The sequence below is a fragment of the Aspergillus puulaauensis genome, chromosome 7, assembly GCF_016861865.1.
Source record: "Aspergillus puulaauensis MK2 DNA, chromosome 7, nearly complete sequence".
NCBI classification, from domain to species: Eukaryota; Fungi; Ascomycota; class Eurotiomycetes; order Eurotiales; family Aspergillaceae; genus Aspergillus; species Aspergillus puulaauensis.
Genome location: NC_054863.1, coordinates 1,238,146 through 1,265,196, shown reverse-complemented (window position 1 = coordinate 1,265,196; position 27,051 = coordinate 1,238,146). Strand labels below are relative to the sequence as shown.

Below are 27,051 nucleotides of genomic sequence, written 5' to 3'. Positions count from 1 at the left end.
CGCCAACTAGGACTTAGCGCAAACTAGACCTGTTGACTGTTGAACTACAGGAACTTACACCTACACGGTGGAGGGTGAATCAGTTGTCATTGTGAAGACATGGTTTTGAATGTTATATCCTAGTCTATGGATTTACTTCCAAACGTCTACTGAGCCGCTGCTACTCCAGCCTCGTTCGCTTGAGCGCTGATCTTCTTCTTGTACGCATCGACTGTGCCATCGAACTTCTGTACCGTACCCTTGTCGCAGACCCATAAGCTGGTGCAAACATTCCGTAGCATTGTCACGTCGTGTGATACCATCACAACACCTCCTTCGAAGTTTTGCAGTGCTTCTGAAAGTGCATCCATACCCTCAATATCCAAGTGGTTAGAAGGTTCATCAAGAACAAGGATGTGTGGATTCGTCAATGACAGGCAGGCGAAAGCGACACGGGATTTTTGACCTCCAGAAAGTAACTCCATGCGCTGGAGACCAGTCATACCGGTAATACCGAACCTATCGCAAACAACACTCGTTAGTAATATATTCAAATAGTCCTACTTCCTAGTTTGGTGGAAACTTACGCTCCAAGGTGTCGGCGATACTCTTCATCTGTCTTTCCAGGGTATGCTTTGGCCATGAAACTCACGGCACTTGTTGTCATATCCAATGCATCTACGTGATGCTGCGCAAAGTATCCGATTCGCAACCTTGCGTGCTGCGACATAAGACCGGAAGTGGGCTCAAGCGCACCAGTGAGCAACTTTAACACTGTTGTCTTACCAGCACCGTTGGGCCCGACGATTCCAATACGAGAGTCGAGTTGAACATCGAGGTCAACATTCTTCAGCAAAAGGTTGTCCTTTGAGTAACCGAAGGTAACTTCCGTCATTTGCACAATTGGGGGGGAAAGCTTCTCAACCTCAGGGAATTTGAAATGCACAACATAGTCACTCTCCGGTGCTGTCAAAACAGGCATCTTCTCTAGCTTCTTAATTCTTGATTGTGCCTCAGACGACTTTGCAGCATTATAACGGAATTTGTCAATGAAGGCTAACCGGTTAGTGTGTGCTGTAGGAGGATTAGGAATGGGAGTTACAAACCTTGCAAATGCGCCCGTTCAGCCATTTGTTTCTCATATTCGCGTTTGGCTTGCTTCTTTCTCTCCTCCTTCGTCGCATAAAAGGAGTCTATTCAGTTAGTTTTGCTGTTGAGAATCTACTCTGGGATATGAGACTTACCAAAGTTAGCACCCTTGTAGTAGTCTAGCCGCTCAGAATGTTGATGAACAATATCAGTAGCGACTTCGTTCAAGAATGCTCTGTCGTGAGAAACCACAAGAACCGTGCTAGGGTATCCTTGCAGATAGTTCGACAAGAAAGTAATAGACGGCACATCCAACATGTTGGAAGGTTCTGTATAAAGTCAGGTGCTTGCATATAAACGCATGGGTTTACGGCCTTACCATCCAGAAGGAGCAAATCGGGTTCACAAAACAAAGCACGCGCCAGAGCCAAACGCATACGCCAACCACCAGAGAAGGTCTTTGTTGCGTACTGCTGGCGCTCAGGAGAGAAACCAAGACCAGCCAAAATACTGGCTGCTCGGGATTCAGCCTTATCCGACTCCATCTCTGCAAGTTTTGAGTGAATATCATTCAACGTAATGTCGAGGCCCTCCCTTTCATGGTCGAGCCTAGCAGCATCGGTAGAGGTATCCGCCATGGAAGATCTTTCCGTTTCAAGGGCCGTAAGTTGTTTGGTAATTTTCTATGACAACGTTAGCAGGGTGAGTTGGAGCTGATGATCCGCGTGTGTTTAACTGACATCCTGGTCAGCAAGAAGACGCTTGCGCCACACATCTGCATCTAACACAGCTTGAATAGCAGGTGTATCATCACCCGTTATCTTTGGAAAGTCAGTGCTGTCTTTGAAGTTTTCATGACCGGGTTAAGAGGACATACTTCTTGTTCGACATGAAGAATCGAAATATGGCTTGGAACGGCCACTTCTCTACGGCTCAGTGCGCGAAGCAGTGTACTCTTACCAATACCGTTCTGACCAACAAGACCATAGCGACGACCATACGCCAGTGTGAGGGCAGCTTCTGTGAGAATGCGGTTGCCACCAACTGTGATATCGATACCGTCAAGTTTGATATCCTTGCTCTTTGCTTGAGAGTCCGAACCCAGTTGGAGAGGGTTAACAGCCATAAAGAACTCTTCGTAAGACATAGCAGCATCAGGCTCATTAAGCAGACGGGATGCTTCGTACTGCACGGTTTTCATCTGCTTCTTCTCCTGTTTGGCGCGGATCTTACGTTCGGCCTTCTCCAACTTCTTACGATCAACGCGAGATTCCATCTTCCGAGTGCCAACAGATTCGAGATCGACATTTCCTCCAGCCAGACCTAACGTTGAGGACATATTCCGTTGGGAGCCGACATTGATGGCCTGGTCAAGTTTCTTAGCGGCAAAGGGCATCTGTCTGCGCTCAGGGTCGACGTTATCAGAAGTGCTGAGAGATGAAATAAACTTCTCTACAAGGTTGCGAATCGCCTCTTCATTCTGGTCGGAGAAATCTCCAGAGGCAGAGACAAGCAGTTCCGTAACCATATGAGCGGCTTCTGCCACCGGAGACGGAGCATTTGCATCTTCAACATAGGCGTTCGACGCATGGGTCAAGTATCCCTGGAGTTATGTTAGCTTGAAACTAGGAGAACGTATTAGGATAACTCCTGCGCAGACTCACAACCGAATACTCAGAGATCACCTTGTCGAGACCAGGAATCTGAGCCTGCAGTTCCGCCTCCATGTCGGAGTCACTTGCGCTTGACTCGAGATTACACAATGGGAGGCGATATGAGGGATGTTTTTTCCCCCGAAATATGATTATGGCAACACTTTTCAAACGCTCCTATTTCATGCGTTGAGCTGATTGATTACCACCTTCTCGAGTCGGTTTGGTTGTAACCGCAAGACTTTGAAGTGGCGGAATTGTGGAGTAGCTGCTCTGGCCCATATTATGGGCAAGCAGTGTGCGCAGCTAATCATTATGCACACCATAGTTATTTATCACTCACAATGAGTCATTTGAATTACCTTCATATACTATAATTCTACAAGACTTTCTCTTAGAGAATTTGACATTCTCTTCCCACTTCCAATGGCTTACTTGTGCAATTCATATATGATCACGTGGGTATTATATCACGTGGTTGCATATAATATCCAACTTCCCAGCGAGCAGGCTGAGGTGACACCAAATCCAAAATCTCGTCGCCGATTCGATATATATATATATATCGGCTTCTCCGTCTGCACGTCAGGTCAAAATCAAGAAAGGCGTTTGTAGGGAAATACTGTGACGGTGACCACCTTCTCAATTGCTCAAATATTATCCAGACGTTAAAACCGAGATACAACAATGCTCCCTGGTCCCAAAGGGTAAGTGCCAGATAACCGCAAGAAATACCCTATCCCTAGAGAAATTGGGATTTCATATCGATCAGCGGGGGAAGAGGGGAAAGGGGAAGGGCCATTTGCCAATAAAGTCTGTGCCATCCTAGCTTAGTGCTGCTTGATACACAGATGCACCTTCGGTGGTCGGTTGTCGAGGCGATAAACTGAGGGAAGCAGGCATCATGCAGTGGCCTGAGAATGGTGACAGGGGCGGAACGAAGGGTCCTTGAAATCAATAGAGGCATATGTCTCAGAATCTTCAAATTACTTCTGCTGTGCCGGGTGTCCAGACTTCAGAAGCAAGGGCAATTACTCTTAAAAGCTTCAGCGAGAAGATTTCAGGGCAACCCCCTCTCGTCGGGAGGCTCGCGACTCCGCGAGCAAGGGCTTTGCATTATGCACAGAATGAAGGGAAGTGAAAATCAAACACTAAAGAGATCTGACGGCGATTGTCTGGCAGCTCTAAACTAAATTAGCCAATAGTAATAATTAGACTTTCCAGGGTGTGATACTTCGCGAGGCTGTGCAATGTGTGGGCAACGCGGCACTCTTGTCAGGAAGATGCAAACAGATTGAGCGTTGACTAGCTAAAAGGGTAGCTCTTGAGGAGCAAAATCATCATACCACAACTACATTGTTTTACCAATCCATTTCCATCGACTCTTCGGCATTTTCTGAGATTAACAATCAAAACCATTGGGATGAACCAAATGTGATAAGTCATGGTGGCGGTAACGTGTTCATCTTGGAGTAGCCAGCAGACCTCGTGGAAGCTATCAGGGCCTCTCTATTCTCTACAGAGTAGTACTATGTATGTATTGGGCAGGCAAAGGCGAGCGAGCATCTCCGATTCCCAATCAGTTTAAAGTGTTCGCATGTCCCCGTCGCATCCTCAGGCAATATTTTAGATTCATGAAAATCCCTGATTGGTTTAGGTCCTCTGTGTTTCACTCGATAGAATTACCGGGCAGCACAGAGGCCGTTCACCGTTGTTCCGGCAGTTGGCAATTGACACGCGCCAAGACCGCAGACGCCTTCCGAAACGCAGACTTCCTATGGTTCAAGAAGGTTGTCACGGACAAGCGGGTCTCGAGAAGAAGCCGAGAAGAGAAAGTTTCAAGACCACACCGAACCTTGGAAACCCCCCCGCTGTGTTCCTTGCTCGCACCACACAAGCAGAATCCACGGAAATAAAAACCCGTTCCTGGATGCGATCGTCAATATGCGAGATCTGGTTTTTCGGCTGGAACAGCGGACAGGTTCAGCCAGCCAAGCCAGAGCGCGATCGAGTGAAGTGGAGATCGTTCCGCCGAGTCGTTCGACTCCTTGGAATATCCCGCCCTTGCCCCATAATAATCACGACGATGACGAGGACCAGGAAGTCAATGATGTGACGATCGGGTTGCACTTGGAGGACATGTGCAAGAGCGTGTACGGTGTACAGTCGGGCTCGGGGAGGAGTCGTGAAAACACTAGCTGTTTACCTGCAGCACAACTGGCGTCAGTCGCGATGGACAAGAGAATCAATTATAGCCAATCCTCAACAACCTCGACGATCACCTCTTCCGCCTAGCCGACGATAGTGATGCTCTAGGCCAATGGACGGCAAGGGATGTCAAGGAAGAACAGGTGAGCTGAACAATCCCTGCCGCGCCCTGGTTTCACCTTTCGCTCCAATTCAGCAAGAAATCCCTCTCGTTTCCCCATCCGTCGAATTATGGAGACGTCGCAACAGCATCGTGCACGCTAAGTCCCCAAAGGCCCAGCCTCCAAAGCATGGGTGGCTCGACGCAGTCACGTAGGAGAAACGAGCAGTCACATTTTATTTTGAGCCCTGGCTTAATTAATTTAGCTCGTCCAACAAGGACGATCTGAGTCTAGTTGTTTGTTGAAGGGGATTGTTTGTTTACATCGACTATCGAGCCGTGACAAAGTGGCCCGCCCACCAAAGGAGGATGGATGCGCTGTCAGGGATTGCCCTGCCTGTAAGGTCAACCTGGCCAATTTGCTACCAGGGCGAGGAAGTATGGGAGTAATTCCTAGGCAGGCAGTCAGTCAAGTCTCCGGGTGTCAAGTGTCTGTCGACCGATCGCATCTCGACAGAGTCGTCACGAGCAGAGCTTAATCAATCGGATAGCAATCAACAATATCCGCAATTGTAGTTATAGGACTGCTTCTCGACCCTAGATAGACTACAGGTTGCTTAGATACCAAAACAGGCGCCTTGTTTGCCAATAATTCGGCACGCGAGTCGTGCCTCGTGAACAATCTCATCTCGCTCCTGTGAGGCTTCAATCAAGGCCGGTATCACCGAGATCGAGTCCGTCCTCCAGACTCTGGCTGGGGGTGGAAACTGGAACTCCTAGCGTGCTCCATTCCTCTAGTCAGTGTTCCTTTCTGAAGCAGACGACTGGACATCATTCATGGCCGCCGAGTCCCACCCTGCGGCTTTGTTGATTTGATATTACTTCTATGCTTCTTCCGCTTCTCAGTTCTTTTCCGTCTGATCTCCAGCTGACACCTTCAACTCGGTTTCCTTCCTCCTCTTCCCTTTCGCTCGCCGGCACAAAGGGTCAGAAAGGCCACCAGCGATCTCTTTCCGACCCTGTCGGTGTCATTTGGTGTCATCCATTCCCTCCCATTCCTTCTCGTACCCGACATTCTTTTCGGATCTTCTTCCATTCCTTTCGCCTCTCCAAGCTCCAACCAACCAAGCTGCGTGCTCAACCTCCCCCCTCATCCCAAAAACACGCCGGTTTCGCACACGCCTCCAGCTTCGCAACATTCAAGATACTCGGTATCAGATAAAAATCCGGTGATAGCCGTCTTTGAGTTACCACCGGTTTTGTTGTTTCATTCGAAAAGGCTCATCGCGAGCCCCATCAACCGAATACTCCTGTCTTTCTCGATGTGTCCAGCCACCTGAACTTGCTCGTGCATGACAATGCAGATGGGATGTCAACTCCTCCACCCTCCACCTCCTATCGATGTCCCTGATTTAAGCCTCATGGTACTTGATACTGTTCTCAGCCTTTTCTGAGAATGGAACATGTATCAACGGTGGGTTAATTAGTTTCCTTAAATTGTTCCCCCAATACAGATCTCCGCCCTCCTTCCCCGCCTCGAATTGTTGCACTATTCGCACTGCTGTGAACTCATATTTTTCAATTTTCTCCCCCTCCTATGCTTGTATTCCAGAGTAGCTAATTCGAATTTCAGCTCTGTGCGATCAGCACTGTCGGTATTGCAGCCACCGGCTTTGCGCTCGGTCGCGTCGAACCAACTCAATCTCTAGAATCGACTCATATACAACACGCTCCCTCGCTGACCGCGAATACCACTCCTTTGTCCGACGCGAGACCTTTAGAAACGTTTGGGACGGCGCAGTCACAATCTCCGGCTGCTGCTATTTCCCCGGAAACTCAAGAAAATGCAGCACCTTGCACAGAACAGGCTGGAAGTGGTAATGCACCGCCCAGAAAAACATCGTTCGCAGGTGTAAGGTTACGCCGCCGCGGTCAGACCTTGACCATGCCCCCAGCACGAACTGAAGAAAGTCCACCGGCCTCTTCACATGGTCGACGACCGTCTTCCTCTTGGATACGGCGACTATCGTTCCAGCCAGACAAGCGTTTCTCTCTACAGAGCCCGGATTCTCCATCGTTTCCGGAACCAGCCAGCCCAGCCCCCTCTCGTCTTTCCAGCCATCGCAGAACGCCCAACAAACTCGTCAAACGGCCGAAGTCTCATCATTCAAACGGCAATCCTTTTTATGCCCACACCGTATCTTCTCCTCTAATACCTAGTGGGCTCCGTCGACCAGCAACAAGTTATCAACGACCCGAAACCTTCAAACACAGGCCAACTCACAGCTTAAGCTTCGAACCAAGCTTAGCTCTCAGTCCTCTAGTCGAACCCAGTTCCGGCAATCCACCCTCAGGAAATGAGCCCTGGCAACCTTTCATTGCCCCAAGCTCCAACGCATCGCGCGAACGACTCGACCGTAGGTTTTCAACGTCAACAAAACCTAGAGAACGAGCCGTGCGAAGAATCCTTCCGCAGCCTAATGCCTCGCCTGCCCTTCTTCTCGCGACCTCTATCATCAAGAAGGAGGTCGCATCCGAAACCCTATCAAAAACACTCCCCATAACCACACCCGTTGAGTTTCGCAATCCTTTCACTGCGGATGGTGCTCCACCACAGCAACTAGAGGCACATTCAACAGAAGCAGAAAAGCAGGCCTTTAACCCATCACATGAAGAAACCTGTCCAAAATCCCCTACAGAGGTCACGGCTCCGTTAGACGTTAGGGTTTTTCGCAATGGCTCGTTCACTGGGCCCAAAAGGAGAGCGGCGTCGACCCCTCTGCCAAATATAGCAAATGTGGAAGGAGCTATCTGGGTGTCGCCCCGAGCACCCGGGAGACGTAACATTACAGATCCGACTGTCTTCAGGCGGCCACCGACGACGTCAAATGGTGGACTTCCGGCTCTGTTCACTTCGGGGATTATGGGGTCACAATCAAAAGTACTCTCACAATATCACAAAGGGTGCACCAACGATTTAGGTCAGCACTGCTATCGCGACAACGTACATCGTGGCTCAACAGACGGATCAGCTTTGTCTTCGTTATACGGCTCGATTCGTCGACGCCCTAAGCGCCATTCAATTGCCGCTTCTGACCCAGCGTCGACTGTCATAGGCTCTGATGACACTCGGGTCTTTACTTCTGGCGATGAGGATGAAACTGACTTCATGAGCGATACCGCGTTTGACTCTATTCGCACTCATATAACGACCGACAGTGCTTGTTTCCAGTCCCCACGGATAGAAACGATCTTCGACCGGACACTACCTTCAGGAACTAATGACGGGCTACCCACGGGATCAAACGGTATCATCTCAGCCAACTCTCTCATTCCTCCAACAAACCGACCCCTCGATTCTATTGTGGGAGAAGAAGTGGGAGAAGAAGCGCCCGGGGTCTATATTTTGACACCAGTGGCCCAAAATCTCGTGGATGTTCATGAAGGAGACAGCGAAATATTGTTCCCATCTGACTTGAGCGACGACGATGATTCACGAAGCATAATAGCTTCGCTGCCTGGAGATAAAACTATCCGCCCTTCTCTGACACTAGCAAAATTTGATGCACTGGCTCCGGATAACACCAGTGACAAAAATTGTGGACAACGCACTTCGATCACTGAAGGAATTATGGGTAACCGTATTCCGCTAAGAGAAACCGTTGAGCACGGATCGAGCGGAGTCACCGAAGAAGCTCACGATACATCTCCGCGGATGAACATCTTCGACTGGTCTGAGCAATCAAGATCTGATCGCGAGGGCACTGGGCCTGATGGGCGTCCACGAACAGTCCACGGGAAACATGGGCCTGGTATGCGTGGTAGTCGAGCATCCGGACGAAAACAACCCAGTACTCTTCATTATCGCAGCCAGAGCGTCCCTGTTGCCAGAGAACCCATGGCATCCAATGAATCAAGGCAGCCGTCGGGCAAATTTGGGACCTGGGGCTTAGGCAGTAAGGGGGTCAGTGAAGACTGGGACAGTGACTTCGAGTTTGAGTTTGAGGACAAGGACAAGGACGAAAGTTCCATGAACGAAAAAAACAACCCAAAAATGGATGCTAAGCAACCGAGTGTCATAGTACCACAGGCGATCATGGAACGTCAAGCTAGTCTTCATGGGCAGTTCGGACAAGTTCAAGAGTTAACTTTGTTGGTTGAAGAGCTGAAGCGATTACGGCATCAAGCCAGCTTTTTGGACATTGTTCGGGGCCCATCAAACGAACTCTGGAAAGAGGCAGAGGGAATTGTCGATCTAGCAACAATCGACGATGATGATAACAACCAATCACCTCCTAGGTCTCCTTCGCTCACTTTCAGCTTCGATGAATCTGAGGGAGAATCGTCCCAATCGAACGAGCCTTGGAAACGTGTCAGTGGAGATTCTTGGAGGGCTTCGATTTCAGAAAATCCAAGCACACGTCCGACAACGTCCCCCTATCCAGAGCAGACGGTACCTTCCAACAAAGCAAACTCGGTTCTAGATCTGATCTATCAACAACATTTATCCCACGACCCCACAAATAGCTCTCGCTTTCCGAGGTCGAGGAAGCTTCCCTTCGACACGCAATCCCTCCGCGATCTTGTCGTTCGTGCTGGCGTTGTGACTCGTGCGCTAAAAGAAGTGGTTCGAAAGGCAGAAGGGGTTCCTCATGGGTTCGAAGAAAACACACATCCCTCACATCCACCGTTCAGTCGCATATTCGAACATCATTCTCATGATCGTTTTTCGAAGTTTGAAACGTCCTGCATTAGTTGAAACGTTTGAGTTTTTCATGTTTCACTTGATACCAGCTTTATATCCTTTCTCTCAATGTCTAATTGTATAACCTTCGAAAAGTTTAATGACTCATCCGAGCATATGGGACGACATGACCGACAATATCTAATAAAAGCGCCTTCCTTTCGGCGATTTCCTATTCGTCAATCCCTTTTTTTCATTTCAGCTTTGATTCGCCTTGCAATGGCGTGGGGGCTCCTTTCTGTGCCTTTTCTTCTACTCACAAAACCCGTTTTTCTTTTTTGTACAATTGATCATGTTGGTGTATATTCTTCATCCCACCGTGGTTTTATCTTATGTACCTTGGGAGGTTCTTGTGATCGTCTTGTCGTGTTGGTGTTATCACTCTTTTTTTTTTCTTTTTCTTTTTTTAACAGGTGTATGATGGACGTGGCGGATGCCAGGGTTTAATGGTGCATGATAAAGCAAGAATAAAAGAAATCAAGTAAGGACTGCATACATGGCTCGTGTGTCTCAATGCCTGGAACCACAAGAACTACTACCGACAATTCTAATTTCCATAGGCATTGTCGGGCTTGCATTAAATAAGGCAGGTGGTCCTGAGGCTGCGGGTAATGTCAATTATGGGAGGCGACAACATAAAAAACAATTATGTAGGTACGTACTCTGGAATAATACGTATCCATAATAAAGGACCCAAATAGGCATCCTATTTCAACAGCAGCCACTTCTCACCTGGCATAGAATTAAAAAGGAAAAACGTATCTCTGTTGTGCTAACGCATTATATATAACTACTTCATTGTAAGGAATGTATTGTCTCATAAGAAAGAACCAGCCACCTTTTCAACATCCCAATTAGGGCCAAGTCTGTAATGTCAAGTCACCAGCCAATAACTCCAAAACCCTGCCGCAGGAACCCCAAGAAAATTATACTGGAAAACGGCTCTAGTGTACCTATTCATTAACTCAAATGCAACTCCCGCGATACCTGGTATCCTTTAGGAGGTAGAATGTGCAGTCGAAAAACATATGCCGCAGTACACACTATCTCCCGAAAGGTGAGAGCATAGTATTGACGGACTCGGAGAGACTTTTAGAAGCTACCAGGAGTTAATTTCCATTGACGTAGAGTCGGGGTTTCCCTTTTACCGGAAGATCATCGGGCCCTGCCATGCTATTGCTACCTAAAGTGGAGGAGCTTTGATGTGGGAGCGAGAACGAGAATGAGGTGCTCTCCAGTGTCTAGATCCTTTATCTAGGTAGCTACTTTGAAGCCTTCGATGCCAGTCCATCAATTGCTGTTGACGAGTTAGTAGATAACCTTTATCTTGTACATGCCAAGCATATGGAAAAAGTCTTATTGAACAAAAAGGGTGGTGCGCTAATGTCTCAGGTTTGATTGAGTTGCATCAGAATGAGGAGCCAAGACATGCGACAATTGAGGCGTCTCTGCGTCTGCGAGGGTGAATATTCCACCCCAAGCTTTGCCTACTTTGTCGAAATATCTCACACACGGGATAAGTTATTATTAGTTACTGCAAGTTTTACTACGTATGTAGAAAGTTTCTCTAACGGTGTATACTGTAAAGAGGACGGAGGAGATTGCCGGAAGGATTGATGAACGAATTACCCGGAATCTTTCGAGTCCTGGGGGATGGTCGAATGACAAGATCAGTTAAGATGGGCGTGGCGTGGTGGCGCACTCCATCATCGAAGGAATGGAAGGATTTGGTGGTTCCTGACGCTAGACCATTTATGGGACTCGGCGTTCAGGGGACCCACGCCTTGCTTCTTCCTGCATCAACCCAGCTGTGGCAGAGAGAAAAAGAAAAGAATGTTACAGAAGAGCATAAGGACTCAACAGGCGTAGACCGCTGGCCATACTCAGACCCCCGCGTAGCTCATAATATCTTCTTCTTCCTCGCTGCTCAAGGAGGCCGTCAAAATTGCATCAGACTTGGGTGGTGCACAAAAGAGGGGGAAAGTGGACCCAGTTGTTCCATTATTATTGCTCGGTACTTCATTTATCGATGGCCCTGTCAGCAGCTCAGGGGTTAACCAATTTAGAAGCCCAACCAAGGGTTCATTCACCCTTTTTGCATGGGAGCATGAGAAGCTTCGAACCCTGAATAGATGGAGCGAAAACAGTGGCTCACCCTGTCTTATAATCCAATCAAAGCATAAAACGAAGGCCATGATAAAGAGCGCGTCACGTCCTTACAGGAGCAAAGGCACAATTTAAGGCCCCCACAAGCGCTAAACATCAACAACTCACAGCCCATTTTGCTTCCCTCACACAGACGGATCACTCATCTAGACCACTCCCGAGTCGTACTAGTATCCCCGACTAGCTAGTCCCCCAATGGGGCGCTGCCCTGGTCGCTCGCTCCAGAGTCACTCGCCCAGGCTTCTCTCTTCTCTCACCCGCCCTCTCTCTTCTCTTCCTCTTCCACCTCACCTTCCTTTTCCCGTCGCTCTTTCCTCGAACCCCCGGATATCGATCTTTCGATATCTAGCCACTCTTTTCCTCTCTGCCGCTGGCCGCTGGCCGCCACTCGTTCTCTTGGAACTCGCCGTTCCGTTCACTCCTTACCCTAGATAAACGCCCAAACTACCTCGGCCTCGAACTCGGTTTCGTTTTTTTGTTTTCACTTGGCTTTTCTGGTCCTCCCGTTTGTTTCAAGGGAATTGCATGGCACCTGGAAACTAGTTCGTCGCTTGAAAACTGACGGTCCGGGGCACCCTACGAGCCACTGTCAGGCTGTCATCTTAAATGCTGAACCCTGGTTTCTGTGCCATCAGAAGCTAGGCGACCATGCACCGGCATCATCAGCGCCTACATCGCCATGGCCAATACGTGGAAACTGACCCTGCTCCCCTTGAGTCGATTGTCATGCCCGAAATTCGGGACATTGTAAAAAGAGCGCCAATGCCGACCTCGGAATCAGGATCGACCTCGACGTGTGCACCCGGAGATGACTCTGCTCGATGTGAGAAGAACACGAGTACGACAAACAATACTGTACTGCCTGTAGTGCTAGGAGCGGTGTATGTTCTCCCAATGTCCCATTCTTTACCGTGATCTTCCCCATCCGTTGTGTCTAATTGGTATATAGTATCCCAATTGTCTGTGCGATTATAGTTTTGTACTTTCTGCATCGGCGAAATCTAAAGAAACTGCGGAACGAAGACGCCAATGACAAGCACAAATCCCTTGACTTTGGACTAGATTTACCGTCTGGCAGTGGCAAATCTGGAATGCGTGAGAAGGATGGTACACGTATCAATCACATGAAAGGTGTTTCTCTTGATATTGGGCCTAGCCCGTATATGATGCCACCTGATATGCGAGGCTCAAGGGACTCGATGAATTCATTGCCCCGCTCGGTTTTGACGGACGATGATAAGTACCGACGTGCGCATCAGTACTTTTCACCTGATGCGCACTCTATTCGATCCCAGCGACGAGGCTATGAAGACACAGCAAGCGTTGCTGGCTCAACAAGTAGAGGAGCCCATGGCGACGACATGAACCAAGGGCTACTAGGAAATGCTCAAAGGATCTCACGCTCCTCCCCACCTCTCTACAATGCACCCAGTGAGCCCAGCCCACGGAGCTCAGCGAACCAACCCCAAGTGCATGACGGGAGTTTTGAATTAAGCTTGCCAAGGAGTCCTAGTCCCGTTCATGTACCAGGTTTGACGCCAATCAATGAGTCGGCGACAGAGAGTCCGAAAGAAGGAAATACCCCTGCAGGTGCACATGCACAGTTGAACTCTCGCCCCGAACACGAGTTTGATTTTGCGTTGCGGGATATACCTTCTGCCCACACAGAACCCAACCCTGCTCCGTTGCATGATACGTCAATTCCAACTCCTCGAATTTCTTTCCCCTCGAGTGATGGCGCTAGTGATTATGGAGACGAAAGGGCGTCCAACCCTATGGTTCCGGCAGTGAGCGTTGAGAAGGTAGAGTCAGGTCCTACTCATGAGGTGCCGATGCCTCCGTTACCGGAGGAGCCGCTACAACAATCTAACATGAGCCTTGATCCCCGCCGTGATACCCGCCGTCTGACAATGGGGTTACGCCCATTGCCCCCAGAGGATCCGGCTGATAACCCCGAGCAACGTGCTAATCGTATTCGATCATTCTACAAGGAGTATTTCGACGAAAGCAAAGCGGGCCAAAGAGAAACTTACTACGAAGACTACGATGCAGAATACTATCCGTATGAGGATGAGTATGTGTACGATCCAGTGACTGGCGAGTACTATGACGCATTCCCAGCGCCGTACGCTGAACCAGTGACCCGTCGTGCCATGACTCCTCCGCCGCGTGCACCTCCCCGATTTCAAGGCGGGCCGCGCCATATGGCATCAGGTTCGATCGGTGGATATAGTGAACAATTCTATTCATCAGGCCCGCGTGCGTTCTCATCGGCATCGGCCCGTTTCCCTGGTGCTCGAGGGCCGCGCAAGCCAGCCCCTCCGCCAACACCCCTTACCGTTCTCCCAACCCCTCATTTGCTTAAAGACGATGCCATTATGACGGCCATTGATTTCGCGCCGGGTTCGAGCTTCAGGGACCAAAAGGACGGCCGCCCAGAGACACCTCTCGGTGGAGTACGGCCTTATAGCCCGATGGTTCGAGCACACACTCCTCTTGCTTCAGTATTCGACGACCTGGCACCTATGCCTAGCCCGTAAGTTTCCACTTCTCAACTATAGTTAATCACGATCGAAACTAACATTCTTGTCAGGCACCAACTGCGAAAGTCAGGCGCTTTTGATAATTTAGACTTTGCCCCCCCACCTCGTTTCAAGACCCAGGAGACTGCGAGCGATGCTGGTAGCATCCGCAGCACGCGAACCGGAGTCTCATCAGCCCATTTGCATAATATCCGCACTGGTGCGTACCGTGTCAGCCGACTGCCCCCGGAAACTGTTGGTACCAGGGATGACTTGATGTCGAACCTTCGTCCTACATGGGATATGCGGCAATAAACCTCGAAGCCTTATGACAATTTCCCACTGTATTCTGGAGTTCACATACCATGTTATGATCTGTACTATCGAGTTTGATTCGCTGCTGCTCTTGTGAAACCTGGGTTACTGGTAACTTTTTCACACCCATTGCATAAATACCATACAAGAGGCTGGTTGTTTATTTTCATATTTCATTCTATTCGTGTATCTCTGCTATTAGGAGACAGATATAAACGACATGTCATTGCTATTTTCTTTTGGTACGAAGTCAGAACAGGCTCGTTTTTTATGGGGGGTTTTAGCCGCTTGTACTTTTGTTTGAAGGGTGTACCACTTCCTGTTACTTATTCCTTGGGACTTCCTTCGGCCATCGTCGAAGTGAGGGTACCGCAATTGAACATATTATCTTTACTGTGACAAGTAGCAGCTTTCAAATGCCACATGGTAATCGGGATGTTTTTCTTGTTTGATTGGGAAAAAAAGAGATGGCCCAAACGATAAAGTTAAAGGAGTCAGCGTCAAGATTGAATGCATGATTCGAGGCCACCACGGGAAGGAAGCACAGCCACGCCCGCCTCCGGTTCTCAAATATCTGCTCAGCCATGGGAAGGAGGCTCAAGGCTCAGCGGTGCAGGTTGCCAGGTAGGAACCGTGATCGGATTCTGATCCCTGAATCCTGGTTCGCCCATGAACGCAATTGTATTCTTTGGAACAGATTGCGGGATCTGGTGGAATCTCTCCACGACAAGGTTTTGGTAAACTTTTGGGTTTTGCCTCATTCTAACAAAACTGGCACTTTCTAACTAGCAGGAAAGTAGCTTCTCCTGTTAGGTGCCTTTACAACACTGGATGGGGGTTAATGCGGTATCTCTCTGTATTTCCACTTAAACGAACAAGGAGATTGTGTATTGATGATCTAATAGCGATCAACGAATGTCGACATCCATGATCCATGGAGGCGCCTGAGCCGAACCTGAAAAGGGGGGCCCAACCCGAATCCGGCAAGCCAGCATTGCCGCCCTGGGCTATCATTGGATCCATAATCGTTCGTCGTTGTGAGACTACGCATGGGAGCTCTCTGCAACCGGCTTGAGGCGCATGATTCCTGCTCTCAATTCATCGAATCCGTCGCCACCTGTTCTTTGGAGACTGATATGCAGGACAACCCGATGCGCATTCGGAATATCAACAGAGCGATTATTGAAAACCTGATTGCTCGGATCCCCTGTCGCAAAGCCGTGGTTTCCGATCGCAGCAGGCCAAGTTGCTGCGCGCGGCTGTTGTGGACGCAGTTCCAATGTAGAATTCCAGACCAAGTCGCTAGAATTTAATCAATAATCATAATGCGGTCGGCCTGTATATTTTATAACTGATTTCTTTTGATTTCGTCTTGTGTTTAAAAACCTCTGACCATTGGTACTTGGGTAATACGAGCTGTTGCTAAGAATACTAGGAGGAAGACTTCCAGTGCCTGGGCCCACTGTTATTACAGGCTTGGGACGCCGTTCTTTTCTTGGAGTCTCTCCACTTTCACGCCCGCTCAATCTCAATCTCATCTCACTCGCTCTTCGTCCTCTCTTTCTCAGTTTCTCCCCTTCTCTTTTCCCTGATCTCTTTCTTCGGATCCGTCCCTTCGATTCTTCGCCTGCCGCTATCTTGACCTTTCCATCCTTTTTAATATGGGAATATTCACTTCCTTTGCGTGAGGCTCGATTATCATACATAGGTGCGCCTGGATCGAGATTTCTCCGTCAAATCGCCCCCTGACGACTCGTTAGCCAAGGCTGCCCTTTACACAAGCACTACGCCTGCGCCGTTCACAAAAAGCAATCGTCGACCTCCATTCTGCGCATACTATCCGTTTAATTGTATTGCTGATTTATTCCTATTTATTTATTTATTTTTCTTTTCTTTTCTTTTTTTTTTTTTTTTTTCTCGATCGGAGCGTCGAATTTCGAAAGTTGATGGAAGTTTTCCGCGGATACATAAACACGGGTAACTAATTGACTGTTGTTTGGATATTTGCATTCGGCCGTTTTACGGACAAACGCCGAATTTCCAATCTAATCCATTTGCGGGACAAGAAAATTTCAAGGAACCCCGGAATCCATTCATAACAGAGCAAACTTTTCGGTGGACATCACGAGTTACCCGGTATCAAGTTCATACATCATGCCTTCAACCCCAGCGCAACCCGCTCCCACAACAACTTCGGATACAGACTCCAACGACAGTACTCCATCTCCGACTCCCACCGAGTCTGAACCTACTTCTTCATCCGAAACATCAACATCATCTGAGGAATCTCCGACATCGTCAAGCAGTACGGAAAGCACCTCATCTACGGAAACAACCGAAAGCACCTCAACGACCCAGGACACTCCTACACCTACTAGCACTTCGACGAGTACTACCACAGACGAGTCAACATCATCTACTACTGATGAACCGACTTCTACTACTGATGAACCGACTTCTACTGATGAACCGACTTCTACTACTGATGAAACCACTCCGGGAACAACCACAACCGTCGTTACTGTAACGGGTTCCACGACTACTAGCACAATATCAGATGGAGGTGCGGCTTCAACCATAGGGTCATCATCCACTGCTTCAGCAACAGACACAGACGGCGGTGGCTCCGGGCTGTCAGCAGGTGGGACGATAGCTGTCGCCGTTGTGGTCCCGGTCGCTTCTGTCGCTATAATTGTCTTATTAGGGCTGTGGCTCTGGAGGAGACACAAAGCAAAGAAGGTCGCGGAAGAGGAGCGCAGAAAGGAAGTTGAGGAGTACGGGTTTAACCCGAACGGTGACCCAACACTGCCCGCCGTAATGGGTGGCGGTGCAGACGATAACTCAGGATATCGTGGATGGGGAACAACTTCTGCTGGCCGTAAAGCGTCCACGAATTTATCAAGCGGTGCTGGCGTTGGCCTGGCAATGTCTGAGGCTGGAAGCCAGCCGGGCTACCAACACGCCGCAACCCCCAGCGATGGCACCATTCAATATTCTGAAGGACATGGTGGTCTTGGTGAGACCGAACCATATGGGATTCTGGGCGCTGCTCCTGTCGCTGGTGCTGCTACCTCTAACCAGCGCAATGCCGATATCAACCGCGGTCCATCCAATGCGTCGTCCGCATATTCTGCTGCCAACCATTCGGATATTTCAGAGGAAAGCCACATGTCTGCCGCACACCCAGGTGGCCCATACTACGATTATACTGATGCGCAGCAACCATACGGAGGGTACAGCGATCCATATGGAGGCCAGCCAGTGATCCGGGATGTCCAGGCACGCCGCAACACACAGATCCAGAATCCGTCTGTGTTTCCACGACAAGGAAACGCCGGAATCGCGCAGAATTTCTGAGAGTTATGTAGAGGAGTGGTTTTTATTTCTTATATATATTTACTGGAGGATCTAAATACCAACTCTGATCGTGCGGACAGACCTTTGGACTACATGGGGCTGGGAAGCCAATCCATGGCTAAGTGCAACCTTGAACTGGCGTTTGGATTGTGATGATTTCACGATAGTGAATACCCTAAATCCCTGTCCGACTCGTGCGGTTTTCTTTTTCTCCCATTTGAATGTGATACCAATTTATATTGCGATCTGTTTTATTGTGTCTCCCTTTCATTCTATACGTTACCTTCGCTATCTTGGTGGAATCTGATCTGCTACCTTTTTTTTTTTTTTTTTCTGTGTGTGTGTGTGTGTATACACATTGACGACTGCTCTTTCGACTGAGCACGATGCGAGGAGCGTATTGACATCCGCTTTCTTTTACCCATCAAATCATTCATTCTTTCCTTTTTTTCTTTTGGTTTCTGTCAATGATGCTCCAGTCTCTTGCCTAGATGTATTGCCTGGCCCTGGGAGGTTGGCTCTCCCAGCTCCTGATTTGGACGGGGTCGGCAATAAATAAAGCTGTATATCTTAGTTAGGAAGTCGAATATATACGGGCATCACGGGATGCAACTTTGGACCTATGTCTTCTACTTCATGGCTTAGGAGCTGAAAGAGCCGGAGCGGGAATATTCGTTCTCGGGCTGGGCTCTTACCGTACCTAGAGTCCAAATACTCGAGGAGCAGGTATAGTAGTTATAGTTATTTCTTTTATCAGTTTCATTGTTCAGTCGACAGAGGCGAAGTTGACCAGCCTATCAGTGACCAGGCATCTACATGAGGCTAGGTTCGCTAGTAAGGTATCAGTCTTGAATGACCTTTAACCGCCGCATCCAGCGAAGATCTGATGATGAGCTGATCTCAGTTTGTCTGCAAAATGGAAGTGCGGCTGGTGACATCATCTTAAGGAATCGGTGCTTCAGCCCGATTGTTTGAAGCAAGAACAAACCATGAGCGAGAGTCCCCGGCCAAGCATTCATCAGACGACAGATCCGGGGCTTGTTTGAGCAGCGCACGTTGCGATTGAGGCGGCGTTGGTTGGATTGTTATCCAGGGCCTGCAGCTTTAGCGTGACCACGGGGCATGCAACGTGGGCTCGGTGGTGGTGATGATTGGGTCGGAGCCAGCTCCCCCAGAGCTCTCCACCTCACCCTTTCTCTTCCGGCCTGACATGAACATCCTCTCAGCACTTGCTTTCCAGTCCTCCCCCATGCCTGGTGCCCGCCGTTTGCCATTTCTATTTGTTCCTTTCCCAAGTCATTCGTCCCTTTTGGCAGTGATTCCCTGGTCACTTTCCATTTAGGTATGTTGTCGGAGTGCCCCCCGCCATGACCTCCTTCGGCTTCCACTGACGCAGCAAAAAAAAAAAAAAAGGGCAAAGTAAGCTTACATTTGGCACGGTTTCAGCATACCTTCCAGTTTGGTTAGGTTAGGTAAAAAGAAGTTATACATCGCCCGTCGCACTTCGATATCAGTGAATATACCATGTCTATATCATCGCCACTTTTATAGAACAAGGGATCAGAGACGGGCCCTTGGACTTCTTGCGCGGCTGAGCACCTACTTCGGGGTACTAAATATACCCGCATCTGGACTTAAGTGAGTGTGACGGAGTATAGTCGGCTGCCCGAGGAATCGGCGCCCTTGAGTCGTCATCTTCCTATCCCAGCTAGAACTCCACACGTCTTAACACGAGAACGACGTCTTCTGGATCCTGCTGCTCGTCTTTCACCTACTAGCAGCTCTATCTATCTGTTTTTGCCCCACTTCAGCACGCTCACCTGCCCGGAGACTACTTTTGCCTCCCCTCTGTCGAAACATCTCCGCCGAGGGGTAGGTTTGGCTACCCTCGTGGCCACCTCTTCCGCTAGTTTTTTTTCCCCTCCTCCTTTTGTTCTCTTCTCAACTTATTCCTCCCTTTACTTGAATCCTACTCTTCGAATCCATTACGGAACTTTCCATTGACGACCTTCCGGATCTGACTACCGCTCAATTCGTCGTTATCTGGACATTGGAACCTCCACCTGGTTAGGCACATATGCGTTGGGGTACTGGCAAAGAGCCTTTGACGTTTGAAGTGCGCCTGTCAACATGTACGTATCCCGTCACTGGGGATTCCTGTTGAAGCTACGGGGCAATCAACTGCAAATCGCTGCAAATGTGCTTCTACTTTTGCCGACAACTAACTGTTGCGATGCAGGAAGTTCGGCAAACAAATCCAGCGCAGGCAGCTTGATCTGCCAGAATATGCCGCTAGTTTCGTGAATTATAAAGCATTAAAGAAGGTCAACACTCGCCCGTCTTGAGACCGTCTTTACCATTTGTGCTGATGTCCAACAAAACAGCTTATAAAGCAATTGAGTGCAACCCCGACTATTCCCGCCCAGAGTTCTGTGGCCGTCCCTCAAAATGCCTCCGAAGCGCAAGCTGCGCTTCGCGCGAACAAGGAGGTGTTTTTCTTCCGACTGGTACGGCATCTCGGAGAAAAGAACTATGGGCTCGGTTGTTTACTAAAGTTTCCCACCAGGAGCGCGAAATCGAAAAAGTCAATACTTTCTACCTACAGAAGGAAGCCGAGGTCTGTCTCGAGGCTCTAAATTCATCCAAACGTGCATTGTGTCTAATACTAAATAACAGTTCTCTCAACGGTTAAAAACCTTGGTTGATAAAAAGCGAGTCGTGCAGTCGCGAACAGTGACCAAATCTAAAGCTCCAGCAAATCTTGTCGCACTTCTCGAAGGCTTCCAACAGTTCGATGGGGATCTGAATAAACTTCAGGTGAGCTCCATGGCATCTAGCACAATTGCGAGAATCGGTTCTCATGCCCTTTGTTTGCAATGCAGCAATTTGTTGAAATCAATGAGACGGCTATGTCAAAGATCCTCAAGAAGGTACGTCACAATGGAGATTTATGTCGCCTTCTATGAATTTGACATCGCTAACGGGGAAATATAGTGGGACAAAACATCAAAGGTTTGGATTATCTTCACTCTACGCACCTGTCATCCTGCGACTTACTTTTCGCTTTCCTTGCGTCCCAACCCGCTTACCATATTTCCTTGACAGTCTCGCATGAAGGAACTATATCTTCACCGCGCCGTCGAAGTACAACCGTGTTTCAATAGAGATGTTTTGCGCGACCTTTCTGATCGGGCGACTACCGCCCGGATAGAGCTTGAAGCTTGGGCGGAGGGTGAAAATATACAATTCGATACGACTCGTTCAGCCGAACGGACAACGGCACTTCAGCCTTTCGGATCAGAAGAAGAAGACCTTGACCTTCAAGTGCTGCAGTCGGCCACTGCAGGAAATCTACAAACCTTGCGCGAGTGGGCAGACAAACTGCAAAAATCCCCCGACTCCCGCGAACGAGCTACGCGCACGTTCCTCGCCGCGATCAACGAATTCTCTGATGATGTCCTCGCTGTCCTTCTTGAAAGTAAATTGGTCGATATCTTCGCTGAGGATGATATCAACGAGCGGAATTGCCTGCACGAGGCGGCCATCTCTGGCCGGAATTTTGTTTTCAAGGCTGGTCTAGAGGCGGGTGTTCAAGCCTCTCGGACGGATGTATATGGGAGAATACCTCTTCACTATGCTTGTATACATGGCCGTGTGGAGATGGTACAGCAACTACTAGAGACAGATCCTAGTACTGTTGACATTATGGACCACGACAATTTCACGCCGTTAATACATAGCATTGTCAAGAATCAGCTGGATTGCGCTGACCAGCTTCTCCGCAATAATTCCCGCATTGACCCCGTATCCGAGTCCGATCATATTCCGCTGAATTTGGCATGTCAACATGGGTCCCTCCCCATTGTTAAGATGCTTTTAGAAAGGAAGGCCCAGCTCCTCCCCGATGCAGAGGGCCTGTACCCTCAGCACATGGTGGCGCGAGCTTCACAGTCTCCTGAGATCCTGCTATTGCTCAAACAGCATGGCGCGGATCTTAACCAAAGAGATAAGCTCTATCAGTGGACTCCTCTTTTCCATGCTGCCAGTGAGGGTTGCGTCAATTGTTTGCGAACGCTTCTGGAGCTTGGTGTGGATGCGGATGTTAAGGATGAGAAAGACCTGGCAGCAATGTATTATGCTGCCTGGGAAGGCCATTTGGAATGCATGCTCTTGCTGTGGTCTCACCATACCGAGTCACGGCAGTCCCATCGACCATTGGACATTCTGAACGGCCTGCGGCTCCAAGAGCATGGCTCTACTATTTCCTGGCAGGAGCAGACTACAGTAGAGGCCGATGACATGGAAACGGTGGACGGCATCCCCATCCTATCGCTTCCTCCACCAATCATCCCACTCCGACGATATGGGCACAACTTCTTGGACAAAAAGGTTTTCGTTCAGATTTTGTTCGATCCTAGTAGCTCGATTTCCTTTGACCAAGCTGGGCGTTATCCTGCTGCTCGATTGACTATTTCTTCGAAACTTTCCGAATTAATTCCGCGAACTGTGATGCTCCCTATCCAGGAAGATTCACGAATGATTTCCTTCCATGTTGATACTCTGCAAACTTTCACCGTGGATTTTGAGATTTTCCCCACGTTTGGCTCCAAGGTGATTGCAAAGACAGTTGCGCTTCCGACAGTCTTCAAAGCAGAGAAATCCAGCGCCGGCTCTTGTTGTTTGCCACTTTTCGATCCCCGATTGCGATCGATTGGGCAGCTTCGCTTTGGATTCCAAGTCATCAAGCCATATCATGGAGACCCTCTAGAAATCACGCATTTCGCGACATACTGGAAGGCAACAAGCACTGGTGAATCTGATCACAGTGGCTTGGTCACTGGATCTAGTCTTTCAGGAGACCATATTCAACTTTTCGTGCAACTTACAAGAGATAGAATACCCGTGGTCCACCCACAATACACGGTGAAACACTATGGCATTGATATTCCTCTCTGCCATCTTACCTTTTCGGAATTCCAAGCCCTCGGTGCTGAAAAGGCTGTTCACAGAGCAGAGATTCTCCAGCTTCTGCAGACACGCGCTTCCGAAGACATAGCCCTAACGCATAGAATACTCGCCGCATCATTCCTATCCCTAAGTGAGGTTTTCGAGAACCTCCCGGTTGATGTCAATGTCAACCTCTCTATCCTTTACCCATCAGCTGCGGAGGAACAATCTTCGAACATGACCTCTATGGCAGACGTTAATACATTCGCCGACGCTATTTTGACAGTCGTCTTCGACCATGCTCGTGTGGCACGCGATGAAAACCCTGAATTCATGCGCTCTGTCGTGTTCACGTCATACAACGCTAACATATGCATTGCCCTGAATTGGAAGCAACCGAACTGTAAGTTCCCTGGCATATTAGGCGCTACTAGTTTAATACTGTGTTCTAACATAAATCCTCAAGACCCTGTGCTCCTTTGCAACGATCTTGGTCAAATCCGCGATTTGGCCCGTGACGCCGGGACCCATCCAGATGTTGACAGCAGTGGCCGGGCGTCAATGTCTATCAAGGAATCGGCGCGTATAGCGCAGAGCAACAATTTTATGGGTCTGATATGCCGGTCCAGCCTTTTGGTATGCACCCGTGATCTCGGGATAGTTCTCTCCAATACATATCACCACGCACATACTAACAGGATACCTCACTTATAGAACGTCGTGCCAGCTCTGGTAGCAACTATCAAGGAACTCGGCCTTGTACTTGTAGCAGATACCTCCGATGAAGCCGACCAACCGGACAGCCAAAGCCTAGGCGCCGCCGGCTCCATGGGCGTGGCCGAATTGGCATACCGCATGCCTGAAGGTGTTAATGGCTTAATGAAGGCCAACGGCATTCTGAGGTTCAATGATATGATCGACATGTGATGTGGCTCCGTCTTGTTTTCTTTCTCCCATGTCCACCCATTACCCGTATAGTTACTTTATCTCTGTCCCTTTTCCTTAATTTCCTATATATCTCAAGGAACGAAGATCATGAGCTGAAGCAATGTTGTTGTATTTTTCTCTCCTTTGTCATTGGAGGTTATCTGTGTTTTATTTCATTGCATTTTCATCAGCAGCATTTGTCTTCTCTTCAGTATGTTGGTTATCTTCGTTGAAAGATTTCCATTTTTGGTGGGTGAGATGGACCGGGATCAAGTTTTTCTTCTTTTCTATCTCATAAATTCCCTGTTTTGGCGAATACCCGGTGACAAAAAGGCGAGAGTGGAGGGATTAGATCTAACTAATGTACAATGTACCACACTGAGGTGTCCAATATCTAGTTTAAAACAACGCTATGCAATAATTAGAAAGCCCGATATGATATAGCACAAGCTACAGGTCATCCGACGGGTTCAAGTGGCAATGATACAATGTGTCGGGAAGCGCATTGGCGGGGAACGGAAATTATTTGGCTTTCGGTTTGCCCTTTACCACGTCCCAGCCCCATTTCCTCAGCTGCTTGACAACCTTGGGCGTGATAGCTGCTGTTAGAGGCACGCGCACGAAAATGAAGCTTTTGTGGATGGCATAAGCAAGAGCCAACTGGGTCCAGAGGCCTAGTAATATGAATAGTTAGTACCGTAGATCGAAAAACAACTCTATCAAACGGTAGGACTTGATAAAAAAAGACATAAACATACTGGCTTCCTCAGCCGGGCCCCTCTTCTTTTCAACAGCTTGAGTTTCTGACCCCTGCCCTTCTTCCTCTTCCTCATTGGATTCCTCAAACGCCCCAGGCCAAACCTTGTTAACACCTCCCTTGATGTTTTCAACAACAACATGCTCGTAGTGACCGATCTTATCAGCGCCCAGGAGTTTCACAGCCGCAAAGCAAAACGGGAAATCCAACGCCGAGAGGAAGAGATATATCCAGAGCGCGGACCAACCATATTCCCGGGACAAGGTTTTAAGGCGCTGTGAGAGGGAAGGCGCCGAGCTGGGGGATTGGTATGTGTATCCAGAGGATTTGTTAAACCCGGGTCGCGCACTGTGGAAGGCGCGTCGGGCACGGAACGTATTTTGTAATTGTGATTGCTGGACTGATTTCAGTGGTGTCTGTCTTTGGAGAAGCTGTCTTTGCGCGTAGGGCGCGAAGGAGAATGGGCGGTGGGTTGGCAAACGGGTTGTGGATGAGGGTGTGACGGAATCAGTTTTGAAAATAAGAGGCCGTAAAGTCCAGCGTCTGAGAGGGTGTTGAAGAGACATGTTATGTTATATACGGCGCGAGGACTTTGTTACCTCCTTGCACTCCTTGTCTTGTTCTCTCTTTGACTCCCTCCAGGTGCTAGACCAAAATATGCAAGAGATGATCGATCGTTATATTATGTTCGCGTATAGTATTGAGTGGGTAGGATGTCGAATATATTATTGTCTTGAGAAGGACGTCGAAGGTAGTGAGATGACGCAGAGAGAAAATTAATAAGGTTCGGGGATCGGAGGTGAAGCGGATGTTTCGGGACGGCTTCTATTCCTGCGTCGGAGTTTATGTTTTTTGTCCCAGTATTGGTGTCCGGATGGTGACAAGGTGGCAGCACGTCTATTGGAACGGTTCGGTTTCGTTTCAAGTATTATCGTGCTTAAGTGACTATATTCTCTAAACTCCCGATTACTGAAGATCTCAAAACTCTGGTGTTTCATGCCTGATATATAAGGCACAAATTCACCGCCTAGCCAAACATCGATCCGAAATTTCGCACCGATTCATCATTGTAAAGACGTCAACGCTACACAACTAACACTCGCCATGCCTCCACGTCTACCAAGGAGATTGGTACAACTTCCCTTTTCTGTCGGTGCCTTTACACCGCAAGTGGTCGCTCAAAATGCCATTCCCATCCGCACATTCGGCATTCGCTCCTTAAACCCTCCCAAACATTCGCGATACAATGAGGGCCCTGACCTCCCCGTCCTCAAGTCAACCCCCGCCGCAGCCCTGGAGCGTAAAGCCAATACATTACCGCCTCGCACCGGTGCAATCACGATCAAAAAGGGGATGACTGCCATTTTCGACCCCGAAACAGGGAAGCGTATCCCATGTACTGTTCTCCAGCTGGACCGCGTCCAGGTCGTTGCGCATAAGACGAAGGACGTACACGGTTACTATGCCGTACAAATCGGTGCAGGATGGAAACATCCTACCAATGTGACAAAGTCGTTATTGGGTCACTTTTCAGGACAAGGGGTGTCACCCAAGCGATATGTGTATGAGTTCCGGGTCAACAATGAGAGTGGCCTAATCCCTGTTGGACAGAGCGTGAATGCAGATTGGTTCCAGGAAGGCCAGTACGTGGACGCGAGGTCGAACTCGAAGGGTAAGGGGTTTGCAGGTGTGATGAAGAGACATGGTTTCGGAGGTCAAGATCGCAGCCACGGTGTCAGTTTGACGCATCGGTCGCTTGGTTCAGCGGGCCCTAGTCAGGGCGGCGGCTCCAGGGTCTATCCTGGAAAGAAGATGGCAGGAAACATGGGGAATGAACAGAACACAGTGCAGAATTTGAGGATTCTCAAAGTCGATGTGGAGAATGGGCTTGTTCTGGTCAATGGTAAGCGGCTCTTTCTTTAACTGACTTGGGAAACTGAGGCTAACTATTGATTACATAGGTTGCGTGAGTGGCCCTAAAGGTTGCGTTGTCAGGATACAGGATGCTATCAAGAAGCCGTGGCCAACACTTGCGGGATCGGTTGAAGCGTCGACGTAACCTCGGCCTGGTCCTTTCCTTGAAAATGTACTATTACATTATTCTGTTTTTAGAGCGGCGTTTGTATGATACATAAATTATATCCTCATCTTTTTTGTCGCCTTTTTTTCCGGCCACACCAGCTGTTCCTGTTCAAGGTTCGCTATAACGATTAAATGTATAACCCGAACGCCTCGACCCAATGCACAGGGAATATCCAAGCATAGTATGAACAGGGGGCTGTATAAAA

At 48.8% G+C, this 27,051-nt stretch overlaps 7 protein-coding genes across 7 annotated transcripts; 5 read left to right on the top strand and 2 right to left on the bottom strand.

Annotated features, from left to right (window-relative positions):
* Positions 1-146: 146 nt before the first annotated feature.
* On the bottom strand, positions 147-2,795 carry APUU_70481S (putative AAA family ATPase GCN20; the record flags this gene model as incomplete). Its single annotated transcript, XM_041695359.1, has 8 exons — positions 147-498; positions 567-1,035; positions 1,086-1,172; positions 1,224-1,397; positions 1,448-1,751; positions 1,809-1,889; positions 1,946-2,671; positions 2,733-2,795. The coding sequence occupies 8 exons, from the start codon at positions 2,793-2,795 to the stop codon at positions 147-149; spliced, it is 2,256 nt and encodes a 751-aa protein (XP_041561097.1).
* Positions 2,796-6,484: 3,689 nt separating this feature from the next.
* Positions 6,485-9,787, top strand: APUU_70480A (uncharacterized protein; the record flags this gene model as incomplete). The annotated part of the gene is made up of 2 exons (XM_041695358.1): positions 6,485-6,502; positions 6,662-9,787. The coding sequence occupies 2 exons, from the start codon at positions 6,485-6,487 to the stop codon at positions 9,785-9,787; spliced, it is 3,144 nt and encodes a 1,047-aa protein (XP_041561096.1).
* Positions 9,788-12,586: 2,799 nt separating this feature from the next.
* Positions 12,587-14,775, top strand: APUU_70479A (uncharacterized protein; the record flags this gene model as incomplete). Its single annotated transcript, XM_041695356.1, has 3 exons — positions 12,587-12,819; positions 12,888-14,474; positions 14,532-14,775. The coding sequence occupies 3 exons, from the start codon at positions 12,587-12,589 to the stop codon at positions 14,773-14,775; spliced, it is 2,064 nt and encodes a 687-aa protein (XP_041561095.1).
* A 2,154-nt stretch (positions 14,776-16,929) lies between these two features.
* APUU_70478A (uncharacterized protein) lies at positions 16,930-18,132 on the top strand (the record flags this gene model as incomplete). Its single annotated transcript, XM_041695355.1, has 1 exon — positions 16,930-18,132. One exon carries the CDS (start codon positions 16,930-16,932, stop codon positions 18,130-18,132), a length of 1,203 nt encoding a protein of 400 aa, XP_041561094.1.
* A 2,130-nt stretch (positions 18,133-20,262) lies between these two features.
* Positions 20,263-24,006, top strand: phoC (putative cyclin dependent kinase inhibitor Pho81; the record flags this gene model as incomplete). The annotated part of the gene is made up of 10 exons (XM_041695354.1): positions 20,263-20,264; positions 20,372-20,456; positions 20,517-20,639; positions 20,699-20,749; positions 20,809-20,949; positions 21,015-21,062; positions 21,127-21,144; positions 21,238-23,482; positions 23,546-23,715; positions 23,794-24,006. Coding segments are annotated over 10 exons (3,096 nt in total).
* A 522-nt stretch (positions 24,007-24,528) lies between these two features.
* Positions 24,529-25,329, bottom strand: APUU_70476S (uncharacterized protein; the record flags this gene model as incomplete). Its single annotated transcript, XM_041695353.1, has 2 exons — positions 24,529-24,680; positions 24,765-25,329. 2 exons carry the CDS (start codon positions 25,327-25,329, stop codon positions 24,529-24,531), a joined length of 717 nt encoding a protein of 238 aa, XP_041561092.1.
* Positions 25,330-25,867: 538 nt separating this feature from the next.
* Positions 25,868-26,822, top strand: MRPL9 (mitochondrial 54S ribosomal protein uL3m; the record flags this gene model as incomplete). The annotated part of the gene is made up of 2 exons (XM_041695352.1): positions 25,868-26,666; positions 26,725-26,822. 2 exons carry the CDS (start codon positions 25,868-25,870, stop codon positions 26,820-26,822), a joined length of 897 nt encoding a protein of 298 aa, XP_041561091.1.
* Between the last annotated feature and the right edge of the window lie 229 nt (positions 26,823-27,051).